This window comes from Myotis davidii, unplaced genomic scaffold, assembly GCF_000327345.1.
Source record: "Myotis davidii unplaced genomic scaffold, ASM32734v1 scaffold1925, whole genome shotgun sequence".
NCBI lineage: Eukaryota > Metazoa > Chordata > Mammalia > Chiroptera > Vespertilionidae > Myotis > Myotis davidii.
The window spans coordinates 37408-65046 of NW_006296052.1; the positions used below are offsets into that span (position 1 = coordinate 37408).

Below are 27639 nucleotides of genomic sequence, written 5' to 3' on the forward strand. Positions count from 1 at the left end.
ATACCCTATATATGTTATAAATGTGTGTGTGTGTGTGTGTGTGTGTGTATTTTTTTTTCCTTAGCAGAAATCGGGGGGATACTAGGAACCTGAGCTTGAGTTGGTAAGCTTGATAAGTTAAAACCATGTTGCTATGCTTTCAGTGACCACAACTTCAGTAGCTCAGTAGACCTCTTAAAGCCATGTCCACCTCCTGTGAGTCTTAGTGTCTGCTAAATTAATTCATTAACCTTATTTAGGACTAATGGTCCAGAGTCATTAGAAATTGCTCTATCTTAATCAACTGCTAGAGAGATTGATGAGGCCACCAATGTCTCTGCAGTGACTCTGTCGAGTAGCTACAAGCAGTGCTGTTTTATTTCACTCCTCTAACAGATAACAGACTGTGCCATGATATCCATACAGAGCTGGAGGAGACTTAATGAGATGGGGTCACTTTCCAAGTTTTTTTGCACATTCAAAATAAAGTAAGCCTGGGTAGAATCACACAACAATGTCCAATATGATCATTAGCTGAGATTCTGAACTCCAGTTGCAACATCATTTCTTCTGGGCAAATCTTAAGCTTTTAAAAGTCAAGGCAGAGGTAATCAGTGTGCCATTTCTAGTCTAAGAAACATAGAAACATCTAGCAATTGAGGAAAACAATATAATTCATATTGTCTTCTTTTTAATTTATGGGAAATGATTTCTGTAATGCATGTAGCTTTATGCATTTTTGATGTGCAGTTTATCTTTCATTTCCATTTGACCTGGTTTTCCTGTAATAAAATTCTGTAGATTTGTAAATTCATGCTGAGAGCAAAGAATGCTATTCTCTTTCCACAGGGAATCTATTAGATGCAATATTAAAATCTATATATACCATTATTGAAAATTTGTGATTGATAGGCTTATATGTTTCACTGCTTTCATACCTGTTCCTCTTTCATAGTTTACTCACTGAATTTTTATTGCTCAAAATTAAGCATCAATAAATGCGGCTGCATTTCAGGCTGAGTATGAAATCCATCATAAAAAGTGACAATGAGAATCTATGCTGAACAAGAAATCAGCCTAGAGACTGGTTTATTTAATTAATGAATCACTTCAGCATTTGGGGTTTTTTTGCAATGAAGGCTCAAAAAGAGTTAGCTCACCTTTCCCAGAACGTGAGAATGGGGCTTACCATATGTATTATCAGACAGATCTTAGTGTGGTGGATTTTCTCAAGATGTAGATAATTGGAATTATTTTTCTTCTGCCCCATTATTTTGATCTTGTCTCCCAACCCCAGCAACTTTACTTGGAGAAATAGAGTAGAATTATTTCTGCTTCACCAAATAGACTTTGTTCTGTGTTAATCTGAATGGAGCAGAGATAACACACAATCACTTAGATTTATGGGCAAATAAAACAACAGAAAAGGTTTATCTTGGAAGCCAATCCCCACTGACCAATGACAGACCAAGCTTATCATCAAAAGCTACAGAAGGGTTCCAATAGCATTATGTAGTCACCTTTCACTTAGAACTTGCTACTTAATTCGATTACACTTCTTTGGGGATAATTAAGTCTTGCAGAAGCTCCCTGGAACCCTGTTAACATCCATTGAGGGGACTCCATGTTTTTAATGCTAGAAGACCTTCGTCTTGGGACAGAAGTTTGTGGTGGGTGGGGATCCAGTCATTTTAGATCTCAGTTCACTTTCCTCCTGATCCAACCTTCCCTGGGATAAAAGAGCATCCTTGGTGGGGCGTTACTATCTGTATATGCGCCACCTGAAGGACCTGCAGGGGTCAGAATTCTCCATACGAAGCTTTGGGGTGTTCAATAGCTGGTAATTTACATTCAAAGCTAGAGTACCTAACTGGTTGTGAGGGAAAGTTCTACTAAAATGTTATTTTCCTTACAGATAAATGTGGCAATACTATAAAAATTGAAAACCCCGGGTACCTTACATCTCCTGGTTATCCTCATTCTTATCACCCAAGTGAAAAATGTGAGTGGTTGATTCAGGCTCCCGAACCATACCAGAGAATTATGATCAACTTCAACCCTCACTTTGATTTGGAGGACCGAGACTGCAAGTAAGTAAGAGCGTTATTTGAACGGGGCACCACAGCACCATCTAGTGGTCGCGATGTCTAACGGGGCATCCTGAGTGTACAATCTGGGATATAAATGGATCCAGGGGGCATTCCAGTCTAGGCCAGATTACATGTCAGTGGGTATGGAAATTAAATTATGTTAAGTGATTTCTGAGTTTCCCAAACTAGAAAGATTATATTTAAATGTGCAATTGCTCATATTATTTTTCCTGTTAACACTTTTGGTTTTGAAATGTATATACATGTGTCTTCCCTCCATCCCCACCTGGAAAGGAGAACTAGAAACCCAAACTTTCATTTGAGTTTTTATTAAATATTGGGAGTTACTAACATTTGTGGCATTGAAAGACAGTAAGATTGGATATTTTTGTAACAAATCTGTGGCACATTTTGTAATTTAAGAACTCTATCTTATTGGCATGACAAAAGAAAATTGTCATTGAAAATAAAAGGAATATAGGGTAAGTTGGATAAGGGGATTTTTATGGTGGATAAATGATTGCAAGTCTTTTATTGAATATGAGTAAAATAATTATTAATGCACAATGAGTAAAATGAGACTTCAAATATGAATCAGTATTTCATTCATCTGCTTTAGTTTTGCTATCTCCTTCTAATTATTAAGTTATGAAGCATTGTTAAGTTATTATGCCAGATTTCATTATTATGAAAACAGTCGCACTATAGAGTCTAAATTATATTTCCCCACTTTATGTGAACAAACTGGTGTTCAGTTTTCCACAGTATGGAAGGGAAGTGTTGACATTGCAGGCAGCAGTTCACAAAGATCCAGATTTACTCTTCTCTCTGGACAGCCAACAGACCCCCATCTATGTTTGGTCCACATCATCCCACTCTGCCCTACTGCTCATGGTGTATTCTCTAGAGATTTGAGGCTGAATATCAATTTTTAATGAAGTTTAGACATACAAATAGTTTAAACAAAGGAAAACAATCTAGTTAAATCTGAATTCTAAAATGTCTCTCGGGGATATGTTTCCCAAGTTTTAAAGTGGCTCAGTTTTATATCATTGTATATAATGTATATAGATTACTACTTTCACTGGATATCAAGATTATTATGTAGGCACACTCATTATTAAAAGTATTCTATCTGAAAACACATAACTCTTTTAGGAAAAAACAGAATAATATGAAACTATTCCCACCTGTAGTAAGTCCTCAATAGCATGTTGAGTTGGTGGGGTAAACTAATTTTTCATGGACAGGGTATTGACTTCATCTGGTTAACTAGAATGTTAACTCAATATTCTAGTGCATACAGAATTAGTAATTCATATACTGTTGATCAATTTCCAAGTAATCAACATACACTATAGTACAATAGAATTATGCTGATTCTAATTTAATCTTTGTCCTGTGATTCAGAGGTGCTTCAGGATATTAAATTGACTTTTTAAATCTTGTGTGAAAGTTGTCATTAATAGAATGTTACAGTGACTGCTAAGAAACAGAGTTTATTTTATTTTGGGGGGAGCCAATATTCTGTATGGTGGTTTTTACATTGTCAATCACCTAGATAGCCTAGAGACTTGTTTCTATTTTATTTTTGTTTTTTTGACAATACTTAAACTGCTATAGGACATGTTTTTAAGAAATGCTGATAAAACATATTCAAGAAATGAAATTATTCCCCCAAATAAGGTGCTATTAAATTTCAATAAACTCACATTTACTCATTCCTGATCTGAAAATCATGACCATGTGTATGTGTAATATAATAGTTAAAGAATTCAGAATACTCAGTGGTTATTAGCAGTGGTGTGCTGGTAAATGTTTGACAATTTCTGTAGTATAAATACTCCCTCCATGGCCAATTTTAAACTACCCTTGTGATGTCACTCTGCACAGTTGCAAAGAGATGTGTACGGTTGGTTCTTGTGAGCTGGTGCAAGCCAACTCCAGGACACAACTGGAGTGGAAATGTAAGAAAGGGAAGTCAGTTGAGTGTGTTAATATACATAAAGTGCTTACAGCAGTGTCTGGCACACAATAAACTTTAAATATTTGCCATACCATGGTGTGAGGTAGGATATGGTGGGATTTTAGTTAGTTTTCTTTTTTTAAGATGAGAAGAAAACGGGTAATTGTATTTTCTAGGGAGAGACAATTTTAGTGATGTTAGCAAGGTAGTTCAATAAACTGATGTGGCCAAGAATATTGTTTCTGTAATTATGATGGTGATATTTTTTAATGCTAGAGTAAGGTGATTTCTTAATTATAGTAACTGAGAGTTTGTTCTCTGTGAAGGTGCCATTTCCTAGCCAGTCTTGAAAGTCTATTTTTAGCCTGATGAAGTCAATGAATGTTGTGGCATGGAAAGTATCTTTGTGCCATGTTTTGAAGTATTGTTAGCTGATCATTTTATCAATGAAAATTCAAAAAACAATATTGATAAACCAACTTAAGACACTGTAGTTTCTATCTTTTCAGGCTGCTCCATATGATTACTAGTTATTGTTGAAGGTTGTAGTTGAAATTCTACAAATGGCGGCAGATTCTTATCTCCTTTTGAAAAGGCTGTGAGAAGAATCAACAGCTTTATATTTTGTCGGGGGAGGTGGTAGAATTTCCTACAAAACGTGGAAACCACCAGAAACTCATGGAACAACAAATTCATAGACTTCAAAAGTTTATGTTAGATGCACAAAAACATAACTTTTGGGTTCTGGTGGGTTTTGTGTTTGTTTTTTTAAATTTATATTAGGCTACTTCCAAAATTGTATTTGAAGTGGTACAAAACTAGTTATAATAAATCAATTCAGAAGTCTTTTGGTCATTATTCTTGGTAAGAGCAAACTATTGTCCTGAGATATTTTCTTTCCCTTTCTCAACTATATTATATGTACTTGTACCAATGTCATAAGGTTACTGTAGTGGATAATGAGATAGTGGATATGAGAGCCCTTTGAAAAGTTAAAAGCTCCCCTCAAAAGAAGTTATCATTTAAAATTTTTTTTTATTGATTTCAAAGAGGAAGGGAAAGGGAGAGATAGATAGAAACATCAATGATGAGAGAAAATCATTGATCGGTTGCCTCCTGCACTCCCCTCTCCCCACTGCAGATCAAGCCCAAAACCCGGGCATGTGCCCTTGACCAGAATTGAACCGGGGACCCTTCATTCTGCAGGCTGACTCTCTATCAACTGAGCCAAACCAGCTAGGGCAAGACATTATCATTTTTATTTTTTACAATATCTTTACAGCTGGGTGATTGTTAGAACATTTGGAAATATAAAGTTAAGCATATGTCTAACTGAATATATCGATCTAGTAATGGGATGATCATGTAATACACCCCACATTTTCTCTTGATACCATCAGTATTTGTGTAGTCAACTTTCACCATGCGAAAGCTCAAGAAATAAATTCCTGAGCACATTTGCTTATTGAGCAACATCCTTGAGAGCCAAGTAAACAATTATTTTTCTGTAAGGTATAGAGGTGGATAAGTAATAAAATGGATTAGTTATGGTAAACCAAATTTTCATTTAAATTTTACTGTTTTATTTGTAATTAAATAAATAAACTACTTCATAATTTTAACAATATAATTTATGATTTATTTATCACAACTTTTCATGTGTATAACACCAAGACTGACCCAATACAAAAGTGCACATTGGGATGGGGGAGGGTAAGGAGGTTGTTGTTTCCTTCGGGAAAATTAGTGTGCAGGTTGTGCTTATTAGTTTTAAAATGAAACAGTCTATGTTTATGCCACCACTGAATCAGTTTTCATTACAAATAAGCAGTGAAAGACAGAATACAGTATTATAACTTGCTGAATTATTTTATTGAACAAGGGGTATTGATCAGTCGTTCAGCAGAGTGTAAGTAGAACATCTGTCTGCAGGGCTAATTTTGTGCTAGGATTTCTGGCTAGATATACTGCCTGGTTTTATTGTTATGTTGATGTTGAGGGGGTTAGAGAATGTTCTGAGAGGAGAAGGTGTTAAGGAAATGGAAGGGATGATAAGTTCTCTTTTTGGCACCAGAGAATGCTCCATGTTGTGAAGTGTGGTGCTGCAGACATCTTGAATCTCATAAAACTTTATATCTGCATAATAAACAAGAATGTCATTGATACGATAGAATTTATGGAACCTTTCCAGTTTCCCAGCAAGGCAACCTATCAGCATGATAATTTATAAGGGTTGTGACAAATACTGCTGAGTAAAGAGGTGTGTGGTTACATTCAGATCAGATGTCATCATCTGGGGAGCAATAAAAATTTCACAGGCATTGGGTTAAAAACATTAAGAAAATTAATGTGAAGCTCCAGAAAAGAATCTAAAAAGATGACAGTACTGGGGAGAAAGCCCAGTAGTTGTCTTCTTACTGACAAGTTCCTGACTTTAGTGACTGATTGTCAGTGCTGTTTTGTGGGATTTTCACCAGGACACAAGGCTAGCATGCATAGATAAACAATTTGCTGAGTTCTGTATAGAATTTAAATCTCTTCTTTGTGTAACCAATAATATGTGTCTTTTTTCTAACTTAATGCAATCAAAGGAAGATTTCACTCTAGTAACTTCATATGAAGTTTAATTACAATAAACTTATAATTAAGTAGATGAATTTCAAGTTTAGGAACTGTGTTACATCATTAATTGTTTCTTTAATGATACTTTAAAAAGTACCAACATTATTATAAACTTTGAAACACTGCTCTTTCATTTATTTTAATAGAATATAAACTCACTGAATAAAAATTAATCTGCCCTTTGCTTTTTGAATCTGATTATTTCTAAATGGTCTATTATTCATTTGTTGGCAATTTGGGAAATATAAGTTCTATTTATGGTTTCCCTAAGTAATATTTTCTGTTTTGGCTTTATTCACTTTGTTTAGCATGGATTGTGACAATAGTTTGGGTTTTTAAAAGATTCATTAAAATATTATTTATCTTGATTCGTGAGTTCTATGGCTTTTTGTATCCAAGGCAAGTGCTTCACTCTAGTCCCAGTCTTGTGTTTTGGAGCATCACTTAGACCAAAACAAAGACCTTGTTTTATGGAAACCAGTGGATATTTTATGCTAACATACCTCTCCATTTTCTATATGTAACATAGAAGTATATGTACTTTTAATTACAATATAATCTATATCTAGAAAAATATGCAAAGTAAGTGTAAAATTTGATAAAATTTTCAGTGCCACCACATTCATATAACCAATCCACAGTAAAAATTCCCAGTTTCCTAGAAAAAACCCCTATGTTCACTTTCAGCCACTAACCTTTGGCCTCAAGGGCAACTGCTTTCCTAACTTGTACAATTCCATTTTTATAAATTTCAAAACCAGACAAAACCATAGTCTTAACAGTGTGTATGTACTGTCCTTTCACTATAGTGCAATTCTGTGGAATTCAGATTAAAAATGTCCACTGTTCCCCACCTAATTAAAAAAACAGAGTCCTACTGAGCATTTTCTAATTTTTTCAGTGACTACGGTAGAAATACTTTGTATTTGTTGCATATATTATGGTTTATAAAATTAAAGACAAAGTTTTCAGTCTGCAGCCTACTTTATCTGCAAGGCAAATCCTGAAAAAAATCTTTTTTGCTTTATTTTTTCTCTTATATTTCTTGCTGGTTTTAATCTCAAGTAACTTCCCATATGGGCAATGTGAGCGGCACTGCCACCACTAAGCTCAATTCAATTATAAAACTATTGAATGAGTAAGATTGAACCCTTCTCAGAACAACTGCTGACCCGCCTGCAGCATCCTTAGTTACTACTCAGGCAGATAATTATCTACTTTTTTCCTTTGGATTTTCCCCCATTAGCACTGATTTTATTTAGACAGAACCCCATGTGTTTAATAACATTATTATTTTTTTTATAATTTGTTACTATAGGCAATCACATTTGATCATAATGAATTGAGTATTGGAAGGTTGTTTTTGTGTTCAGCATTCCTATCATTCAAAAAACAAAAAGCAACCTTTATGAGAAGCTAAAAGGAAGGTTAGTTCAAATCTCAGATTGAATCAACATGTGCATGGCATTTCCAGATTTCGTTTTGGGGAGTAGGCACTTAAAATTTGATCCAAGTGAGACATATGCTTCAGCCAGCATGCATATTCTCAGCTCCTTTCTTTCCAGCATAAAATGTGATAGTTGCCTGCATGCTGACATATGTGCGTGTGTGTAAAGGAGGCTACAAAATAAACTTAACTAATTGCCGTTGTAGTATTCATCAAGGCTGATGATTAAGCCTGAAGAAGAACAAGAGACAAGATTAGTGTTCAGATCAGGTTCCAAATGCCTCATAATTGGGTGTTTGTAATCAATCCTGATTGTAGTAGTCAGTGACTTGGCATAACATAGCACCTTAAAAGAAGATTTTTCCTCCTAGTCTCTGATTGACTGAACTGTGTCTATGTCATTTAGGGATGGCATGATGGTATTACTCTCAGGCTGACTGTGATCCATGCCACACACATGCCTACTTATGGTTGACATCATTTAGTTTTTGCAGAGAGCTTAGGAGTGAACTACATTCATTCAGAACTGCTAAATTATGCAGAAGAGCAGGGAGAGAAAAATATATTTTGGCTACTGTTCACTCAGTTGCTTTGTAATGTGGTTTTTCTCCTCATCAAGACCTGGTCTATTGTACACATATCTTATATTTTTCTTGGTCAGCATGTTTTATCTCCTTTAACTTAAATAATCAGTGGAAAATTTAAAAAGGAGTGATTGCAGCTGGTTCTGTCAGGTCCTCACTATTTGCTACCACATGATTGACTAAGCACTATGTACATGGTCTTACTTTTTCATCCTATCATCCCCATCTTATAGATGGCAGCACTGAGGCTTAGAAAGAGTCTATTAACTGAGCCCAAATGCTCAGCTGCTGCACCCAATATCTTTCCATTTTCGTGACTGAAGGGGCTTGAGTTAGGCCTTTTGAATGAGAAAATTTTTATGAAATGTTGTCAGCTAACTTTTTATTCAGGCAGCCATTTTCTTCTATCAAAAATCTCATTGCCGAAACCGGTTTGGCTCAGTGGATGGAGCATCGGCCTGCGGACTGAAAGGTCCCAGGTTCGATTCCGGTCAAGGGCATGTACCTGGGTTGCGGGCACATCCCCAGTAGGAGATGTACAGGAGGCAGCTGATCGATGTCTCTCTCTCATCGATGTTTCTAACTCTCTATCTCTCTCCCTTCCTCTCTGTAAAAAATCAATAAAATATATTAAAAAAAAAAAAATCTCACACAGAAGTTTAAATATACACCAAATAATTCTGAGTAAGGATTTAATTTTTAAATGCTCAGTTCAAATTAAGTAAACTCTGATAAAAATTGTGCATGGAAACTCCCAAAGAATGGGTGGTTTCTACTTAGTCGAAATTTGTCTTAATTTAGGTATGACATCCTAGGGGAAAATATCTGAATTCTGGTCCTTTTTGTTGATGGAGTTTGAAAGCACAAAGCACATACAAATACAATAACCAGGCAGCATAATGGCTGGACTTATACAATCCAAGGGATACATGAGATCCCAGCTGCATCTAGTGCTTCCTCACTGGCCTGGAACTAGTCTCTTCTAGGTCATTCTCATTTACTTAATTAATCTTAGGCAAATAGCCCCAAAGTTGCTCTCTCCCCCAGTTCCCCTATTTGGAACATGTTGATACAGCCCTTGTATTTGCCACTGGTGACTCAGTAAGTAAGGGTTAAAGAGAAAATGTTTGCTCAGGCACTGGGTTCCTGTGAGAAATAGAAGAGTGCTTTTTGAGAAGAAACAGATGCTTCAGAGTATTTTGTTTTTATCTGGTCACATTCTTGTATAATCAGTCAGCTAGGTTGGATGTAATGGCTTGTTGCTTCTGTGATGTCTGGCATGTCATGGAGAGATCAGCCAGTCCTGGGATGAAATAGGATCTAAATGTCTCCTTTTTCAAGTTCTTAAATTTATCTAGAAGAGGCAGAAGTGGCAAATGCCAATCAATATGGTCAGGATTCCAACTCCTTATCGGACTCTCCAACCAATGGATGCTACTAGCAGGGCAGCTATTGTAAGGGAAAAGTAAGATGTGGTCCAAATCTGAGTCCTAGATATGATTTAACAAAATTAAAAACACAAAATTCCCAAATTAAAGAAAAAGAGAACACGCTTTGACTAAAAGAAAATGAAGAACACAAAGCCCCACATTCTTGGTAGTACAGGTTGATTTTGTCTGATTTGGGATTATGTTATTTTTTAGATGTAGTGACACCTAGCTCAATTAGACCACTTTTTGACCTTTTATCTTGGTTAATACTTTATCTGTTCATTCTTAATAACTTGAGAAAGTGGACATTTATTTGTTAACAAATTTGGACATGGAAAATACGATTACATTTTTAATTTCTGGATCAATCCATTTTTTTAAAAAAAATGGGAGCCAATACAAATAGCAAATCTTCATTAATTTGACAGTCTGACACTATTTGCACCTCTATTCTAACACTCATGTGTTTAGGTTCTTCCTTCTAATGGTATAATAAGGGTTTGTCTCCCCATTGGGTGGCAAACTTTAGGAAGGTAGAAGCCATATCTTAAAAATTTCTACCATCCACAATTCAAAAGAATGTTTTTAATATAATAGGCACCAGTTTAATTGAACTACACAGCTGACAATTTTATTGAAATTGAAATCTGATGATGAAGAATAAAGGAGGGGGGAACAGTATTTCCCTAAGTAGGGTTTGTGGTTTATAGTCAGCAACCTGGAGAATGCACAGCGAAATTAGGTGAAGGGACAATGAATGGGGCAATTTAGATAACTACTCAAGTCCTTTTAGCAAGGACTTCTGACAGCCTGGATATGGACATCTCCAGTCCTCAACCACCTGTTCAGAGGCATCAGAACTGGAATTTGGAGACTCTGATTCTCAGGAGCATAGGCAAAGATCACAGACTGGCTGGAGAGTGACAGAGCAGGGGGAGCAGGCTTTGCCACACAAATCGCCTGCTCTCCCTCTGCTGTGCATATTTGGAATGGATTTCAGCCTCACCTTTATTGGAACCAAAACTCACCTCGAAGCTTCTTCACTATTTGAGAGGTAGCACATAATTTTATTTTTCAATGAAATTGTTGACACTAGATCAGGGGTGGGCAACCCCTGGCACGCGTGCCAAACATGGCACGCCAGTAACTTTTGCTGGCACGCGAAATCCACTCTTATAATCTTCCATTTACAGTTGTGAATATTTGTTCTCAGTGATGGATTTTGTTAAGTCTCATAATAGGAGTAGCCTGAAGGATGAAAGTAGTAGCTCGTGCATATCTCTGAAGGTCACGAAATATAAACCTGATGTAAAATCTCTGTCATCAGTGATGCAGCAGCAAAAGCCCCACTGATAATATCAAATGGAGTCATAAAGTTTTCTGTCGGACTATCAGTGTACATGTATACATTAAAAAGTAAATGTATTTTCATCATCATATACTGTGTTTTTGTCTCTCGAATGAATTTTATTATTTCTTCAAGGTTCTTCACATACATAAACCTTAAGAGATATCAAGTAGGTGTAACATGTTCTCAAAAAATTAGGGTTGGTACACAGAAGAATTTTGAGTCAGAGATTTTGCTGGTTTTGGCACGCCCTCACAAAAAGGTTGCCCACCCCTGCACTAGATGAAGGGAATTTGGAATTTAGCACTAATTAGAATTTCTCTCCCCCCGCCCAATGATAATGTTTTGCATTTCCCTTATCCTTTATTCCAGTGTCAATTGCTTTGCCCCTTGCTAGGGACACTACTGAATAATGGTTAGTATTTATTGGTTTAGTCCTTTAAGACACATCCTCATTTTCCTCTTTAGCTCTTGTAGCATCATACCTGATATGTGTTTGACTTCATTAACAGGGGCTGGGGATTTCTGATTGTCTGGAGACTGTGCTAGAAGCTCCATGTGAAAAAGTGTTCTGGTGAGAATTAGGGACATGGGTTATAATTGCATTTCTGCCATTCATTCACATCTGTGAGATGAGACACAGTTTGTATGGGTTGTGTTGCAATCTATGAATGGCTTGATTATGGCACCATTAATACCATGGTTTTGAAAATGTTAACCAGTGCATCTCAGTCAGATGTAACAACATAAGGGTCTGATGGAGGAATATGATCTAAACACAGCTTTAATTCATCTTTTATGCTTCTCTTTCCAAAGGGGGGGGGGGCTTTCTTTCCTCTACCTATCTCAATAACAGTGTTGATGAAATAATGTAGGGGAAGCATGTTATGACTACAAGAGCAACATGTTAAATAAAGCCTAGGTATCACTATAAAAGGAAGTGCATCAGCAGATTTTGTTCCTTAAAATAAGTTCAGACAGTAAACAAGACTATCTGCATCCTTAAGCGGAGCCACTGATAAATATCTCAAAGCACAGCACGTATCCAGGACAGAGATGATATCTAATGCTCAGCATGTATTCAACCAACAAGAATTTCTAAATGTCTTATATAGTTAGCTGCCTTGTTAAGTATGTTATAATTGCAGTCTTGTAAAAATCTATATGATGGAGTTTCTGGAAAATCTCATGAAAGAGGCTAGCTCAGTGTCACAAATTTGATAATAGCATTGATGGCTTCAAAAAATCATTATTTTCCCAAGTGTGCCTGAGAACTTATAAACATATTCAGTACATTCAGACACTAATCCAGCCAGTACTTGAAGGCTAAAACCAATACCATGGTGGTTAATACAGCAAAGATGTCAGTCCTTCCCAATAATTTAAGTCAAATAGTTCCATTATATTAATGTTCGAGAAAGAGGAAACTGTGGATTTTGTAGTATAAATTCATAGAGAAAAGAAGCTGCGAAAATAAATGTTTTTAAATTGATGTTCCATCCTAATCTCATCCCTTTCCCTCTGTCTCTAGTTGCCCTGGGTCCTTTAACCCTTCTGTCTCCTTCCCTCCTTTCTGTCTGTGACAAATTTCCTGCTAGTGAGGGGATTCTCAGTGGCTACAATGAAGAGCTTGTCCACAGGAAGGCCCTCAGGACAGTGGCAGAGAAGAGATTACTTTTTTAATCTCTTCTCCCACCTCATCTTTATGATACAGTTGTATCTTCAGCCTCTCAAAGTATCCTCAGCTCTATTTTCATTTGAAATGTCTTTCGGTGTGTATGGCTGGGAGCTCCTGAAGAAGGGGTTTGCTTTTCCTTCTTGTGGGACGATAGTGGGCCTCTAGGGGTCAAATAGGCTCTGTACGACTTCCCACACATGGGAAAGTATAAGAATTCCTCCTTTCCAGAACCGGTTTGGCTCAGTGGATAGAGTGTTGGCCTGAGAACTCAAGGGTCCCAGGTTCGATTCCGGTCAAGGGCATGTACCTTGGTTGTGGGCACATCCCCAGTGGGGGGGTGCAGGAGGCAGCTGATCGATGTTTCTCTCTCATCAATGTTTCTAATTCTCTATCCCTCTCCCTTCCTCTCTGTAAAAAATCAATAATATATATTTTTTTAAAAAAGAATTCCTCCTTGGACATTGTTATCCACCAAAAAGTTTTCATCTCTCCCTCTTTCTCTTTTCTATTAAGGTTATTGAACATGGTGTCTACACTCTAGAACTTTCTTGCTAACCTGTTTTCAGCACAACTTTTTGCCTCCTCCAGTTGACTGAAACTGCTTGCTTCAATGTTATACTCCAGTCACGCTTCTAAGGCCCCAAACCATTGGCCCTAACTTCTTCAACCTTTGTACAAGTCATACACAATTGGCTACTCTCCACTAATGGGAGCTTTATTCTTTCCTGCATCTTATTATCTTGTGCCATCTTGATATCCTCTCCAGTTCTTTGACTACTTGTGTTTTGGGCTAGTTTCTCTTTCTTCTCTCACCCTTAAACATGGGCATTTGATAAGGTATTGCTTTATCCCTAGTGTCTTCTCCCTGAATTATCTTTTGGATATTAGCCAGTTAGCTCAGATAATACCCAAAATCCTGTCCAGCCCTAGATTTGACCTAGGCATTGGACTTAAACTTCTAAATTCTTTCTGAATGATGTTGACAGCCTGGATAATAAACCATTGTCATGAATGAAGAATCAAATTGCATTCCTCCCTTTAAAATGACTTCTGCATTTATTATTTTTATTGTCGATTGCTTCCTTTTCTATTTATTCAAACTTGAAATTCTGGATCATCTCCTGATTCCTTTTTAAAAAATATATATTTTTATTGATTTCAGAGAGGAAGGGAGAGGGAGGGAAAGATAGAAACATCAATGATGAGAGATAATTGGCTGCCTCCTTCACACCCACACTGGACATGGAGCCTACAATCCAGGCATGTGCCCTGACCAGGAATGAAACCATGACCTCTTGGTTCATAGGTCTATGCTCAATCACCAAGCTATGCTGGCTGGACTCCTGATTCCTTTCTGTCCTCCAAATCTAGTTGGCTTAAAGGCCTCTAAATTACCTTTCGGTAATGTCCCTCACATCTATCTTTTCTGTTAGATTTCTATTCTACCACTCAAATTCTGACTTTGTAACCTATCCTTGCTGCAATTGCATTAGCCTCCTCAAGTGCCTTCCCTCATTTCTCCTCTCTGCTTAAAAACATTGAAAGTTCCCCATTTTCTCCTTTCTTTCGCCTGTTCTTCTCAACCTTCCTTGATGTAGCTCCTACCTGTTATCTGCCCTATCCCCTGGAATTCCCCTATATATTCCACCAAAATGCTCACCTTGTAGCTCTTCAGACTCATCCTTGTTCTCCTACTTCATGCCTAGTTAAAGGGTGTTTTCCTGTCAAAACATTGCACATCATCCTTGTTTTTTTCTGAAGTTATGCTTCCTTCATAAAGCCATTCCTGACAATCAACTACCAATTTGTTCTCTGTCTTCTGACACGCTCAAGCACTGTGTCTATGCATCACTCATGTTTCTTACAATATTCTCAATTATGTTGTAATCATTGGTATTCTGCTACTACTCAACCAACTAGTTCCTCAATTTCTTAAGAACAGAGACTGATATGGTTTGCTAACACTTGCAGAGCCTATCAAAGTGCTTTGCCCAAAGTAGGTGCTTAATTAATATTTGCTGATTTGAACTGACCCACTGATATTTAACAGGTCTTCTCCAGAGTGTTCATCTAGCACAGAAGTATGAAATCAGCTTTTTAGGAAAAGTTGTAACTTAATCAGACAACAACAATGCACACATGAACTTCTCATTTACATGGTATACCCTTCATTTTCCTGGGTAATAAAGTAAAGCTTACATTTCTTCCTCTAAAAATCTCTCTTTTTAAAAACCTAGATTCCTATATGTAAGTAGTTTCAGCTAAATCTCAAAAAAAATATGCAGAAATGCTACTTGACTCAAAGCTTTGCTTTCTGTTTTACATTCCTCTTCATATTCTGGAGTTAGAGGCATAAAATGTATTAACAATGTAGGCATATGTTCTGATTGCTGAGTATTTTCTGACATCCCCACAAATCTTGAGAGTTTGTGTCACAACTCTCTAAACTTTACCTATTGTATATTCATGTCTAGGCTTAAATTCAAACCACCTTTAAATAAATTTAACAGAAATCATTTAGTCTTTTTCTGTTCCAGCTGGCAACCCCAATAAATGCACATATGAGCATCAAAGCAGGTTTGTTGGGGAAGATGGATAAAAGGAGCGTCTTCATTAAAGTTAACATGGGATGTATCCCTGAAGAAGGGTATAAATGTATTAGTCCATATCACCTGGTAAATATCAGGCTCTATGTTTCAGTTCAACCTCATTAAGACACTACCTTAGAGAGGTGCTAGATGAGTCAGCCCAGGGTCACTGTGGTGGGGTATTTTCTGAAATGGACAATCAGAAGCTCAACTGCTCCCTTGGCTCACATCTTTGTCACCATAGCAATGTTTTTTAAGCATATCTTAAAGCTCTGAGTCACAAGAGCTAGTATCAACCCAAGAGGAGGAGACAAAGAAGTAGCAGGTGAGAGGCTGCCCCAAGATTTTATATTTCTCACTAGCCCCTAGTGTCACTCATTTATATGGAGTTATCTGGAATATTTCTACGTGTTTCTGTTATCTCTCTAATCCAGAATCCCATAGCACTCATTTGTTCTCACATCTCTATAGTTTGTGACCAGAGAGCACAAGCAGCTTACTTGATCAACTCTTGAGTTTCCGGTGGGTAAAAGCCTTGCTTGGCAGAGGCAAAAGTGTTACTGATCATGCCTTCAACTTATTTTACTTTGTGCCGAGCCTGTATTGACCATAGTTCCCCCAGGAGACTTGCCTTCACAGGCGTTGCCTCCAGGAACCCACCCTGATCCTGAGTTCTAGAAGCAACTCAACCTCTAAGTAGCTGAGTTTCTTTGGGTCTTCATTTCCTCATCTGTGCAATGAAAGGGTGGCTCTGCACCTTAAATATCTTTGCCTTCAATATAACATGACTCCTGTTATATTGAAGGGGAATCCTCTTGCCATAAAAGCAATTTCCAAAGATACTTTTTCTAATCATTCAGCCTGGCCCTGATCCAGGACCTTTCTCTGGCCTTTGACAAGATAACCACCCAGCCCCTATTTTCTTTCTTCTTTCCTGAATCTAAGTTACTCTAGCTTAGCCTAGACCCTCCTGCCTTTTATAACACAGCCCTCCTCTCTTTTCTACTATTTTTTTTCCTTCAGGAAACATATTTTATGTCAGTTTTACACCCTTAAATTGTATGACATTTTAGACTCTATTTTGGCAGCATTTATTCTAAGGAATTATTCACTTTTTTTTCCTAGACCTTAATCTTACTAATACCTGCTGATACATATGTTTTATCTAATTAGTAGTTTAGAAGAACTGGGAATATGGTCCTCAGAAATACTTTATTGTTTTGCTGTTTTTGAGAATAAGACTTGCAGGTAGTGGAAATTATGCATAGGAATGTGTTGTTTTTTCTTGAAACTTGATGAGTCACAAGCCAAGTTCAAGGTGTAATTTAACAGCAATTGATAACCTGGTCTTAACCTAAACTCAGATTTGATCAATAACACAGAAGTAGCTTTGACCTCATCTCTTTGTTCAACATAGATTGTTAAAATTAGGTTGTAAAGAATAAAAATTACATTGGAAAAAATACAAAGGAAGACAGCAGTGATTTTGTAAATAAATTCCACTCTTTATGTCTCAAAGGCAATGTAAGCTATGTAATTAGCTATATATCTATTTGTAAAACAGTCTCAAATTAAGGAGCTTATTCAGACGCCATTGTAAAAATAATTTTATGTGGTCTATCAACAGGAGATAAGATTGTACTTTGTTGTCACCTGCTGAGGCCCATTAGGAATATTCTATTTCAGAAGAAAATCACACTGTAAATGTAATGTTGAGATTCATTTTTCCCCACAATAGCATTTTTGCAGAGGTGCAGTTTCATAGTTTGAATTAGCATTGATAGCATGTCACTATTTCTAAGCTCTTTATAACCACTGGTTAATTCACAAATCTTTGGGAAATTATTTATCTGTACCTGACCCATTTTAGAATGAAATCATCAAAATGTATAAAGATAAACCAACTTGCCAAAGGTTAACCAGGGACAGAGATGTGATTAACACTTGCATTCATCTATACACACCTTTTCCTTCGCACATCTGATATGTCCCCAATAAAGATTAAAGAGCTCTATTAATGATTCTATTACAGACAGAAAACTTGGTTTCAAAAACAAGTATAAGTCATTCAAGATTCAAATATAAACAGGACTTGAAATAAATGATCATATTAATTGTATTTTTTTCCTATTTGGTCCTCAAGAGCCATGGTTTTTTTTGTTTTGTTTTGTTTTTGTTTTTGTTTTTGTTTTAAAGCAAATAATCAATGGGTGGACTAATATCTAAAGTTATTTAGCTTATTCCCAGTATTAATTGAGAAATGTCTAGTATTTCTAAACACAACAGTAAAAAGAGAACTTTAGCTGTCAACCCCCATTATTGTTTTCATTACATCTTTCTTGGGATTGACCTTGAGGTTTAAACTATTCATGTTTCTTATCAATGTTTTAGGATTTGGTTTATATATTGATTATATAGGCCAGGGATGGCAAACCTTTTGAGCTCAGCATGTCAGCATTTTGAAAAACCCTAACTTAACTCTGGTGCCGTGTCACATATAGAAATTTTTTGATATTTGCAACCATAGTAAAACAAAGACTTATGTTTTTTTATTTATTTTGTATATTTAAATGCCATCTAACAAAGAAAAATCAACAAAAAAATGAGTTTGCGTAGCACCTCTGACACGCATGTCATAGGTTCGCCATCACTGATATAGGCCCTGAGATTGATGATGAGCATAAATTCACTGTTAAACATTCATTCCAACATAAACTTAGAAAAAAATATACATGGTAATAAATTCAGAACTCACAACTTGGAAGTTGGAGTAAATTCAGGCACTTTTCCAAAACATTGTTTGGACACAAAAATATTTTCTCTGAACACCCTGTTGCCTTCCACCTCATTCATCCATTCCTTTATTTGTTTGTTGCTTTATTCATTTAACAAGTATTTATTGACCACCCAGAATGTGCCAATTACTATTTAGTGATAAGCAGTAAACAAAATAGACATGCCCTGCCCACATGGTACTTCTATCCTAGAAAGACAGTGATAAACATGAGAGATCTGCTACATCTGGAATGATTTTTGTGCTCTCTCTCTGTGCCTTCCAGCTTGCCCATCCTCATTACCTTCACCTGTAGGTTCTAAGGCAGGTTCTCTTGCTTTATACAAGATGCATATAAAAATAGGCTGGCTGAGGTGATTGTTGGCTGAGCATCAAGTCTGTTCCTGGTTGGCGCTGCTCTCTGCTTGTTCTAGACCCTCTATGATTCAGCCCTCAGCCGAACTACTCTTGTTTCCCTATGTCACTCAATCTCTAACCCTGAATACTTTACTAGTGTATGTTATTCTGCACAGCTGGTACTCACCGTCTTGTTCTGACTTTAGGTATTGCCTTTTGGCTGATTATTATAGGTCTCAGTCAACCTCCTTTCTCTCTGCAACAGGTCATGAGTGACTGGCTTCAGGAAACAGTAGGCATGGACAGAAGGAATATGTGGCTTGTGAAGCGTCCCAGGATGGGCTGAGGTTGCTTAAAAGTATATGTTTGCCAGAAGCCAACTTGGCAGGATAGTTGTGGATAGTCTCTGGGTGATTCATATATGCAGATCTCTCCATGGGGAACTGAAAGTAAGCACACTCTGCCATGACTTTTTGGAGTTGTTTTTGTTATCCCACCAGCGATTGTATTGGCTCTTGAAGTGATGCAAATTAAACAGAAAGAAAGGATAGAAACTGTAGAAATTTTTTCTACCTCATATTCCTAGCCAGGGTATAAAAATAATAGTTCTTCAATAAAACTATTCATGACTAAATAAATGTCACCATTTCATCCTCATCTCTTTCCATGAAAGGATCCTATGCACTTCCTGAACGTGACTATGACACTCGAAGTAGAAAGAAAGAGACATCCTTAAAGAGACATGGACAGAACTTGACCAGTGCTAGGATTTGAGGGGAGATGGAGACTGGCATGTTAATGATTAATAAACAGTCTCTATCTTCAGGTCTGAAAAAAAAACAGTAGTATCAGTAACATAAATAGTTAAAAATCAGTAGATTCCATTTCAGACATCTTGAGATGCTTTTGAAATATACACATAACATTCTATTGCTTTTGAAGTAAGATGATCAAGTTCAATGCTATAAAAATGGGTTTGACCACTCAGTCTTAAGGGAAGGAGGAAAACTAGAGTTAACTTGTCAAACCTATTTTGTAGCCATCTCAAGGATGGCAAGTATAGTAGATAGATATCACCTGATACCTCTGGTAGATTGACAGTGCCTTCTGTAGTGCACTTGAGAAAACTTCTTGGGAAGGGGTGATGTCACTGTAATGCCTGCCATGGGCTTCAGAAAAAAGTGGTGGCACAAGGGCGACAAATCTGCCATCTTTAACCCATAAGCAGATGCAGCCTCTTTTGGAAATAGGCTAACAATAGAAATGTAGAGAAGAGTTTTATTTAGAACAAACATTTTTGTTAATTAAATTAAAAAGTAGGCATATTTATTTTTCTTGAGCACATTTATCAGAAGTAAAATTTAAAACCTAATTGTTATGTAAGTCCAATAACAATTTTTAAAGTAATTTCTTTGTATTAAGTGAAGTCTAATGTATGTATTCTATAGTCACTTTTAAGAAATCCAATGTTTGCAGATTTCAAAAAGTATTATTTTTATAGTTCTAAATAAAACTTTCTTCTGTGGTTTGGCCAATTCCTTATTCTGTTTTGCATAATAGGCCTTTTGTGGAGACGTACACACTGAAGTTGCATTGTATGATGGAATCATAGTGCATGGTTTTCCCTTAAATAAATATTTGAAAAAAACAAGAAAATAAGTAACCCATAATCCTACCACAGATAATACCATCTATATTTCCATATATCTTTTTTTCGGCCTTTTTTCTTAACATTTAGAAATATAAATACCTTAAAAAATTGAGATGATTTTCTAAAGACACTTATTGTCATACCATTTTCTCTTAAAATCACATTTAAAGCATTATTTAGGCCCTTAAATAGTTTTTAAACATGATTTTTACAAATCACATTATCTTTTCAAAATAATAATTTTATACAAACTGCTTGAAATATTTAAATTGTTTTCAATTATTCATAATTATAAGTAATCATAAATAATGCTGAAATAAAAATCTTTATGCATCCCTTTATGTACCTATGAGAGTTTCTTTAGAATAGACTTCTAGAAATGTGGTTCCTGAAATGAATAATAAGTACAGTATTTAAACTCGATACAAATTGACAGCTTGCTTGAGAGGGTAATTCTTGGGAATAGGGAAGGTTGATGACATTTAATTTAAAACCACAATTACATTTCCAAAGAAATTGATATTTTATGACATAAATCAATATTTTAAATCATGAATTGGCACATTTTCTAAAAAGGACCAGATAATAAATATATGGCCTCCTTAGCAAGACATTTTCAATCTTAACTACTTAACTATTCTATTATAGCGTGAAAGCAGCCAGAGACAGTAGGTAAATGAATGAGCATGTCTGTGTTTCGATAAAACTTTATTTACTAAAACAGGCAGTTAGACATATTTGGTCTGCAAGCCATAATTTGCCAACCCTGTCTTATTTGAAAATTCTGCTGTTCTGTGAATTTGTGGTTATCAAAAATTGGGAGCTATGCTTTGCAGGGTTCCCTTTATTAAGACTGGAGCTTGCAGGCTTGTGAATACCAGACATAGGATAGGGAAGGGAGTAAATCTGCTTTTGTGGCAAAACAATTTGGAAGTAAGCAAGGAAGCTATGAATCAACCTGTTGTTTCAACATATGTATGGAGAAGTCTATAAAGTCAAATTTCTGTTTGCCTCAGTCAGGCAGCTGGATCTCTGCCCTACATCTTTTCTCGGTGTGCTTTCTTGAGACATTTACTCTGAATCTCACAAAAGTGCTCACATCTATGTATACAAACTAATTTCACTCAATATTGATTCAATCAGGAGCTCTGTCACTCATTAATTTCAGCATTACTGCACAATTCCTAGGAAAACAAAGCTGAAGCTGGAAAGAAAAATACTCTTCTGAGAAATAGCTTTGTTCCCATGAAACATACCCAGCAGAGAATATTTTTCCCAGATGTTAAGCATGCAATTGCTTTTCCTTAGGTGGCCCTATTTAGAGTAGTTAAAACACATCACTGATTATCTTTGAAAAATATATAAAACACGAAGAGAATAAACCAAGTGTAATCTCCTAAATAATGTTACTATGTCGTAGATAATTTGCAATTATCTGTCAAGGAAATTTGTAAACTGACCACAGAGATAAAATATGTTTTATCTTATTATTTTAGTGGTTTCTAACTCCCTCTCAAAGGTGCTTTGAATTCAGAGTCTTTATGATAAAGTAGAAGATGAAGGAGGTTGCTTTCAGTGACTGTGGGATCTTACATTGGTGTCCTCTTGTGCATGTACGTACACACACACACACACACACACACACACACAGCCTTCTGACCTCAAGAAAACAAAAGTAGCTGCCTTGGTAAACACATTTCTGGGTCCAGCAGTGGTTTGCTGCTCATTGTTTCTGTCTCTTTTATTTATGCTTGAGAAACAATGGGAACGAAACGTCCATAGCTCTCTGCCAATAATAGAAGTGTGTTTGCTGGCAAGCCCAAGCAAGTAACAAAGAGTTGAGGGGGAAATGGATTTGACCTTAACAAATTAATATAAGCAATAACTTTGCTGCACACACACACACACACACACACACACACACACACACACGTGGAGCCACTGCAATTAAAATTTTGGTTCAAAATACATTTTTACTTAAAGGCCCCAAGTTGTGTTCTCATCATAAGCTTTTAGGCATAATACAAATATTTTAAAAATGTATACAGCCCAACTGGCATAGCTCAGTGGTTGAGCATCAACTAGGAGATCGCAGTTCTATTCCCATTCAGGCCACATACTCAGTTGCAAGCTCAGTCCCCAGTGTGGGGCATGCAGGAAGCATCCAATAAATGATTCTCTCTCTTCATTGATGTTTTATCTTTCTCCCTTCCTCTCTGAAATCAATAAAAATATATTTTTAAAAACTGTATAGAATGTTATGAACACACATATATTGCATGGCAGCTAGCTGAAAAGACAGATTTTATATTTTGACCCTTCTATTTGATGAATGATGAAACTAGAGTTTTGACAGTGACTGGCCCAGTGAGTGGGTCTATGGTGCAAACTTGGTTCTCCTGGCTCCCAGGAAAATGATCTGATCACCTATTCATATCTCTTCTTCAGCAATCTGTCTTTCCTATTTCTTATCTGGTCCAGGTGGTGCATATTCAGGACACAGTGCTTTGGGGGTATATGGTTCAAAACCATTCTGTTTCATTGTGAAGAGTAGAATAAGGACCAATGGGTAGAAATTATCATCCTAACACATCATAACAATCCTTCTAACATTCATAAAATATGATTTTTTGGGCATATTCAGGTTGAATTTTGAGCTATTTTTAAAAATTTACCTTTATTGTTGAAAGTAATACAGATGTTCCCTTTTTCCCACCATTGACCCCATCTAGCCTGCACCTGCTTTCTGCCTTAGGCCTTCGCCACACTATTGTCTGTGTCCATAAATTATGCATATGTGCATATAAATTCTTTGGTTAATCTCTTCCCAGCTGCCTTCTCTCTGAGATTCAACAGTCTGTTCCATGTTTCCATGTCTCTGGATCTATTTTTTTCATCAGTTTATTGTGTTATTTAGATTCCACATATGAGTGAGATCACGTGATAGTTGCTTTTCTTTGGCTGGCTTATTTAACTTAGCATAATACTCTCCAGGTCCCTCCATGTTGTCTCAAAGGGTAAGAGATCATTCTTTTCTATAGCTGCATAGTATTCCATGGTGTAAATGTACCACAGCTTTTTATATCCACTCATCTACGGATGGGCACTTGGGCTGTTTCCAGATCTTAGCTATTGTAAATTGTGCTACTATGAACATAAGGGTGCATATATTCTTTCTGATTGGGTTTTAGGTTTCTTAATACAAAGCCACTCTAATCAAGATAGCCTGGTAGTAGTGCAAGAACAGGCATATTTATCAATGGAACAGAACAGAGAACCCAGAAATTGACCCAAGCCATTATGCTCAATTAATATTTGACAAAGGAGGTAAGAGCATGCAATGAAGTAAAGACAGTCTCTTCAATAAATTGTGTTGAGAAAATTGGACATGTACCTGCAAAAAATGAAACTAGATCACCAACTTATACCATGAACAAGAATAAACTCAATGGATAAAAGACTTAAATGTAAGTTGTGAAATCATAGAAATCCTAGAAGAAACCATAGGCAGCAACATCTCAAACATCTCCTGTAGCAATATGTTTGCCAGTACATCCCCTAGGGCAAGGGAAACAAAGGAGAAAATAAACAAACGGACTACATCAAAATAAAAAGCTTCTGCACAACAAAGAAACCATCAACAAATTGAAAAGAGAGCCCATTGTATGGGAGAACATATTTGCCAAAGATACATCTGATAAGGGGTTAATATTCAAAATATATAAGGAATTCACAACTTAACAAAGGAAGACAAACAATCCAATTTTAAGAAATGGACAGAGGACCTAAATAGACAATTCTCCAAAGTGGACATACAGATGGCCAAGAGACATATGAAAGAAATGCTCATAGTCATTGATCATCAGAGAGATGCAAATTAAAACAACAATGAGGTATCACCTTACACCTGTCAGAATGGATACCATCAACAAATCAACAAATGATAAGTGCTGGCAAGAATGTGGAGAAAAGGGAACACTAGTACACTGCTGGTGGAATGCAGACTGGTGCAGTCACCATGGAAAACAGTATGGAGTTTCTTCAAAAAATTAAAGATGGAATTGCTATTTGAGCTATTTTGAGGTAAAAACTTCACACATTTTAAAATAAAATGGTTTTAGTACATTATATGTGTTTGTACAAATGCAATTCAACACATTATATTAGTTTTTATCCATCTAAATATACGACAGCAAATCTTCAGAATGATGTTACCAGTGAAGTCACCCAAAACCATCAATTCCCACTACTCTCCCTGTACTGTGGATTGGGAGATTGTAACATTACTGTGCTTATATGTACCCTGGTGGAACACATCATCATGGTGCACATTGCTTCATGGCAAATCACTGTTCAATGACAAATACTTGATTTAATTATTTACATTACTTTAAAATCAGTCTGGATGTATGGATGCTTTTGCTTTTGGGTGGTTTTACTGCTTAGATTCAAGGCATATGGTTTTCTACTCTCTATTCTGGAAGCTCCTTTCTCCTAGAAGCTTTCAATCAGTGCCTAATGCCATCTGTGAGGAGTGTTCTGCATTTCTGTAAAGATTCAGACATAGACTGAATTGGGTCCACAAATAAATGGAGATGAGTAGATTGAGTGCCCATCACATGACCACTGTTTTAAAAGTCACTTTCATTTCATTCCCTGGAGTACATAAATGAACAGCACAACTCATCTCAAAGCTAAGTTTGAATTGAATAGTGGCATCGAGATGACTGCTAAGGGACAATCATTCTGTGCTAGAGTTCTAGTGCTTCTGAGTGCTAAAGATCAAAAGGACCAATGAATCAATAATTGGTTAGAAAAAAAAAGGCGTTCCAGCCAGGAGGGGTCTTGTAGAGCAGGGCAGAGATGGCTGACAGAACCCCCTAGATGACAAAATGAACTGTTTATCTTATCATAGTGTTATTTTCTTCCTCCTTTTCATCTTAGTGTTCCCAATTTTTTTGCAGTAATGATATATGTAGTCCTTCTGGGAATAGGGTCCATTCAAATAAAGAAAAGTAAATCAGTGAAAAAAGAGGCCAAATGGAGGTCAAGAACAGAAAGTATTTTAATGAAAACATGTCTTGAGTCAACTCTTAAACTAATTATGATGATGTGCTTCAGTTATTTTCAACTGTTTGGCCTTTGTTTATGTGTTAACCAAATTACATTTAGTTATTTCCCAAGAACAGCTAAGTATTGCACAGAAAATATTTGTTCTTTCAGGGATTTGGTTGAATCCCCCATATATAGCTTCATGGGAAAAAAGATTATCAAAATTTGAAAAAAAAAATCATACTTTTATTTTTTTTCTCATCACCATGCCAATATTACTTGATAGTCTTTGGTACAAATTTTTGGGGGTATATATCATATACCACCACTACAGTGGGTATCGGGCACAGAAAGATGAATGATACCTTGTTTATTGTCCCTGAAGGGACATTATAATAAATGAGAGAGATAAGACTTGTAAACAGAGATCTTAGGTTTGAGATGGTAAATGCTATAGCTGAAGTGTAAATCTGATGTTTTCTAAGTTATTGCCCAGTTCAGTTGTGTGGGCAAAAATTCACCTTCCTCCTGCCACCTTCATCACATTTAGCATTTACTTTCTTGTCATTAACCACCAACCTCTGACTTTGGGACTCTGAAACTGAACATCCATTCACACTGATAAATTTTGGCCTCAGCAATTTATTTTCCTGTTATAATGCCCTGATCATCAATTGAAAGTGAAGTTGAGTTTAAACATAAAATTATTACTGACCCATTAGTACCTATGGAGTATGAAAGGGAAAGACAAAGAATTATACTATAACTAGAGGCTTGGTGCATGAATTCATGCACCAGTGGGGTCCCTCAGCCTGGCCTGCGGGATTGGGCCAAAACCGGCTCTCCAACATCTCCTGAGGGATCCTGGATTGCAAGAGGGCACAGGCCAGGCCAAGGGACCCCATACATTGAACGGGATTGAGCTGAAACCGGCTCTCTGACATCCCCCAAGGGTCCCAGATTGTGAGAGGGCATAGGCCAGGCAGAGGGACCCCACCAGTGCATGATTGGGGCCGGGGAGGGATGTGAAGTTGGCCAGCTGGGCAGGGACCATGGGAGGGCTCCAGGGTATATCCAGTCCATTTTGCTCAGTCCTGATCAGCCGGACCCCAGCAGCAAGCTAACCTACTGGTTGGAGCGACTGCCCCTGGTGGTCAGTGCACTTCATAGCAGTTGGTCGACTGGTTGACTGTCTGGTTCTGTAGATAAAAGACCAATACAAGAAAGAAGGTCTTTATTTATTTTTATTAAATATATTTTTATTGATTTCAGAGCGGAAGTGAGAAGGAGAGAGAGATAGAAACATCAATGAGAGAATCATTGACTGGCTGCCTCCTGCACACCTTTTACTGGGGATGGAGCCCACAACCCAGGCATGTGCCCTTGACCAGAATTGAACCAGGGACCTTTGAGTCTGCAGGCCAATGCTCTACCATTGAGCAAAACCAGCTAGGGCAGAAAGAAGGTCTTTTTAAAACATTTGTTTGTTTTGATACATTTTGATCTATTTGCCCAACTGACAAAAAAGACAACTGGGTAACCTTGATTACTCTCTCACTTCACTCTTATACACTGAAGCTCACAGCTGTGATTAACTTTCTAGTTAATTGTGACTGCTGAAGGAGCTTTGGACCAAATTTAATATGTTATAATGAAATTACATGGGAAAGATTAGCTGACTTGGACCAAGATGTACTCAACTTTGAAAATATGAGCTGTGACTGTAAAGTACTAAAGTTTGCTCTAAAAACAAACATAACCAGAACTTTTACATGGAATTACATCTCCAATTAATAAGTCATCAACTATACTCCCATTTCTGAAAAACAGTTTGGAAGTGGACTCAGGGTACTTACTAAAAGAAGGAGATAAAAGCAATCTTGTTTAGACTTGTTATTCTTTTTTTCCCAACTTTGGGGTCCGCAAGGTTGCCAGAGTCCCTCACACAGCTCTCCTGTCCCACTTCATTCTCTGACCTCGAACCTGATCAGCTTGCCCTTTCTGGCTGTTAACCAGAAGGGGCTTCAAGCCTGGACTGCTGCTCAGAAGATATCCTTGTGTTTCTCCTTATCAT

The 27639-nt window shown here is 36.8% G+C and overlaps 1 protein-coding gene across 7 annotated transcripts in view; it reads left to right on the forward strand.

Moving 5' to 3' along the window:
* NRP1 (neuropilin 1) overlaps positions 1–27639 on the forward strand; it is a 199031-nt gene that overhangs the window by 8579 nt on the left and 162813 nt on the right. For all 7 annotated transcript variants that reach the window (XM_006770953.2, XM_006770949.2, XM_006770952.2 and 4 more), the window contains one exon: positions 1895–2069. In XM_006770953.2, the coding sequence (XP_006771016.1) occupies positions 1895–2069 (175 nt within the window). The remainder of the gene's footprint in view (positions 1–1894; positions 2070–27639) is intronic.